The sequence below is a fragment of the Camponotus floridanus genome, unplaced genomic scaffold (genome assembly GCF_003227725.1).
Source record: "Camponotus floridanus strain SB8 unplaced genomic scaffold, Cflo_v7.5 scaffold162, whole genome shotgun sequence".
Lineage (NCBI taxonomy): Eukaryota > Metazoa > Arthropoda > Insecta > Hymenoptera > Formicidae > Camponotus > Camponotus floridanus.
In genome coordinates this window covers 351,346-355,009 of record NW_020229284.1, presented here as the reverse complement: position 1 = coordinate 355,009, position 3,664 = coordinate 351,346, and the positions used below count along the sequence as shown (strand labels likewise).

Here is a 3,664-nt window from a genome sequence, read left to right as displayed (position 1 = left end):
CGGAGTGTTTTTATCGATAACGAGCGGTACGAAATATCTACTTCAAGAAGTAAAAGAAGCTCAGTTACTTCGAAAAAATAAGCAATCGCTATCGTCAAAGCAGTATCGTCGTATAAAGCGATACGACATCTTAAAACTTGGTGATACTGAAAAACTGATTGAAAGTGGTTCTGAAGGCATGGACGATTCTAAAATTCGCTATTTCTGTAAAGCGGATGAGCTATTTGATGTATTGGGGGCAGCACATCTCAACGTGGAACATAAAAGAAAAAGAGGTAAGTACATTTTTGAAATTTGACTAGATTTGATACATATTTACGTTATATTACGAATTCCAAGATGTTTTCGGCACAAGATTGATATCGCGAAGTATAGTTAGACATGTTAGGTATGATAGTAGTTAATAAAGTTCTTAGTTTCATAGTCAATAAATAATTAATAATTTGTGTTTGTCTAATATTTTTCTACATTATTTTTATTTATGTTTCAGTTATGGAAGCTGAACTAAAAAAGAAATATTGTAATGTTACTCAAATAATAAATCTTTTTCTGTCTTTGTATGAACAGTGTCAATTGAAGAAAAAGATACCAAAACATGGATTAGTTGTACAACTTATTTTATCTGACTACATGAACTCTCGATGTCAACTGGACTTGACTGACATGCAGTCAGAGCCAGATAAAGATTATCGATTCATTATGAATTATCAAGATCATTTAACCAAATTCACAATTCTTCGTCCTCTTAAGACGAAGACTGCCGAGGAAATGGCCTACCAACTCATAGACATATTTTGTTTATTCGGTGCCCCATGTATACTTCAAAGCGACAATGGTCGTGAATTCGTAAATAAAATAATTAAAAGTTTGGCCGATATGTGGCCTGGAATGAAGCTTGTTAATGGTAAACCGCGACATTCTCAGAGTCAGGGTTCGGTCGAACCAAGATATTTGTGACATGCTGGTAGCGTGGATGGCTGACAATAATACGGAAAAATGGTCTGAAGGACTCCGATTTATTCAAAGTAAGAAGAATCGAGCTCTCCATTCGATAATTAAGACAAGTCCTTATGAGGCTATGTTTGGATCAGCGCAAAAGATCGGACTTGCAGATTCCTCTCTTCCAGTGATACACATGTATTCTTCTATAGAAACTGAAGAAGAATTGGAACAACTTCTTTCTTCGGTAAAGAACAATGATCAAGATAAGACTGATGAAGAAGAAGTTAACGAACAATCTAGTGAAGATAAAAATATACCTCAAGCTGGAGAGGTTACACAAGAATCAAAAAAAAAAGATGACAGCAAAATTTATTGTGTGATTTGTGAAAACGAAAGTTCAGGAGCTTACAAGTATTCAGGATGTCATCAATATATTTACGTTATTTGCGGAGAAAGTGATGAGAATAATGAGGATTTTGGACAGAACGTTACTTGCAAGCTCTGTATAAGGAAGAACAGTATCAGCGTTGAGAGAGCGTTGAGAGAGAATGTGCTAAATCTGGTCAAAAACAACAAGCACAAAAAATGATTTCATTTTCTAATTCAAAATTTTCTAAAGTTGATATTCGAACTAGTGTAGCGGTCAGAGTGCCTGACGTTGATAAAGGACGCGCAGCTCCCAGAAATGTCTTAGCTGTTGTTGCCGGAATTAATTCATCAGGGCTTTATCAATTAGGTACCAAAGAAGGGCTCCTTGAGCGATTTTATGCTCGCAATGAATTTATAGTTGCTGAGAGCAAATTTATTGAACTGCAAGACGTACTTCACTAACTCTTCGTTCAGCTTCGTTGTCATCTGGAAGTAAGCAAGGTTTTATAAGCTGCCACTGTAAAAGATACTGCATTGACAAAAAATGCAAATGTCTCTCTAAAAATATAAAGTGCAATTCCAAATCTCAGTAATAGTTCTTGCAAAAATAAATAATTTATTAATAATTCCCACAAAGCGACCAATATATATTATAAACAATGTTTATTATTAAAAAAATACTAATTAATGAAGATTTCTATTACAAAATCTTCTTTGATTAAAAGAGCCATAGTATTAATAAAGATAACTGTATTTTCTTTTACAATTCTCAGTTAAAAAGACAATTTGTTTCATTTTAATTGAATTAACGTCGATTGTTATAACAAAATAACGTCAATTATTTTATTTTATGAATCCTTGATACTTACGTATGAAAAAAAATATTGTAGATTTTAGTCAAATAAAAAAATTTATTTGTAAATTGATTTTATCAATTGATAGCAAATTTGTTTTTAATAAAAGAACTCTCACAAAGAGAGCAACTCTAAACAGTATTTTATATTATTATTAATAAAAAATACTGATGAATGAAAACTTCTATCACAGAAACTTAATTGTTTTAAATTTTATTGTAAGAGCTATAGGATTCATAAGGCTAACTGTTAATTTTCTTTATAAATTTTTTCTTTATAATTTTATTTTTATTGCATTATTGCTGTATCAATAAACGTCAAATTTCAAAGATTTAACTACCTTTTGTCCTTTTATGTCCCACGTGAGATGTGCTGCCTCCAATACATCAAATAGCTCATCTGCCTTACAGAAATTGCGAATTTTAGAATCGTCCATACCTTCAGAACCACTTTCAATCAGTTTTTCAGTATCACCAAGTTTTAAGATGTCGTATCGCTTTATACGACGATACTGCTTTGATAATACTGATTGCTTATTTTTTCGAAGTAACTGAGCTTCTTTTACTTTTTGAAGTAATATTTCGTACCACATAATTAGCACGCAAACCAATGACGTCCACACTCTAGCAATACGCTAAATAAAATAACGAACAAGAATGTGCATGAATCCGTCGGCCGTTGATAGATTGTATTTGTCTTACATCGCGTCATGGCTGCATCAATAAGCGTCCACAACGCGTTGTGGCATTTTTACATTGCCAGAACGCGTTTTGGTCGATTATCAAAAGAACCTCAATACGAATTTCGCTTTGTGGCCTTTTTGAATATGCCTAAGCGTGTTATGAGCGTTTTGGAAAGTGCCTCCACGCAAATTTCGCATTGTGGCTGAATCTGAGAAGTCAGAACGCGTTGTGATCGGTTTTTTCGTTCAATGAGCGTTTTCGGTCTTTGAGCCTCACATATATACAAGGTGTTTCAGACCACCCGTACCACCCATTTGAAAACTAGAGAAGTGATTATTTAAAAAAAGTAAAAACATTTTCTTTATAAATCGGGTGCGCTCTATCGAATGGTGATATTTTCAACTTCTTGAAATTGAAAAACAATCTGAATTAACAATTTCATATTTTTTCCTAAAAACAACTGTATGTTTTCTTTACACCAATTGATTCCGCTCATTATTTTGTACATAAAAGTATTAAGGTAAGATAATCGAAAAATGAATATTTTACAAGATATTTTATGGTTTAAAATTAAGAAATTTTATGGTTTAAAATTAAGAAATGATTTTAAGTCTCATAACTCTAAAAGCACTTCATGGAAAAATAATTTATTAGTGTTTTGGAAAGCTCTGGATGTAAGGCTACAAGAATATGCAATGAAAAAGAGAGGGTTCCAATTTAAAAAATGCACTTCCAGTCTGAATCGCCTATTTTCGGCCGGAACCAGAAGTTGAAAATATCACTATTCAATAGAGCGCACTCGATTTATAAAGAAAA

The 3,664-nt window shown here is 32.8% G+C and overlaps 1 protein-coding gene across 1 annotated transcript; it reads left to right on the top strand.

Moving 5' to 3' along the window:
- The first annotated feature begins 215 nt into the window (after window positions 1–215).
- On the top strand, window positions 216–957 carry LOC112637419 (KRAB-A domain-containing protein 2-like). The gene is made up of 2 exons (XM_025407146.1): window positions 216–275; window positions 568–957. The coding sequence occupies exons 1-2, from the start codon at window positions 216–218 to the stop codon at window positions 955–957; spliced, it is 450 nt and encodes a 149-aa protein (XP_025262931.1).
- Window positions 958–3,664: the final 2,707 nt, after the last annotated feature.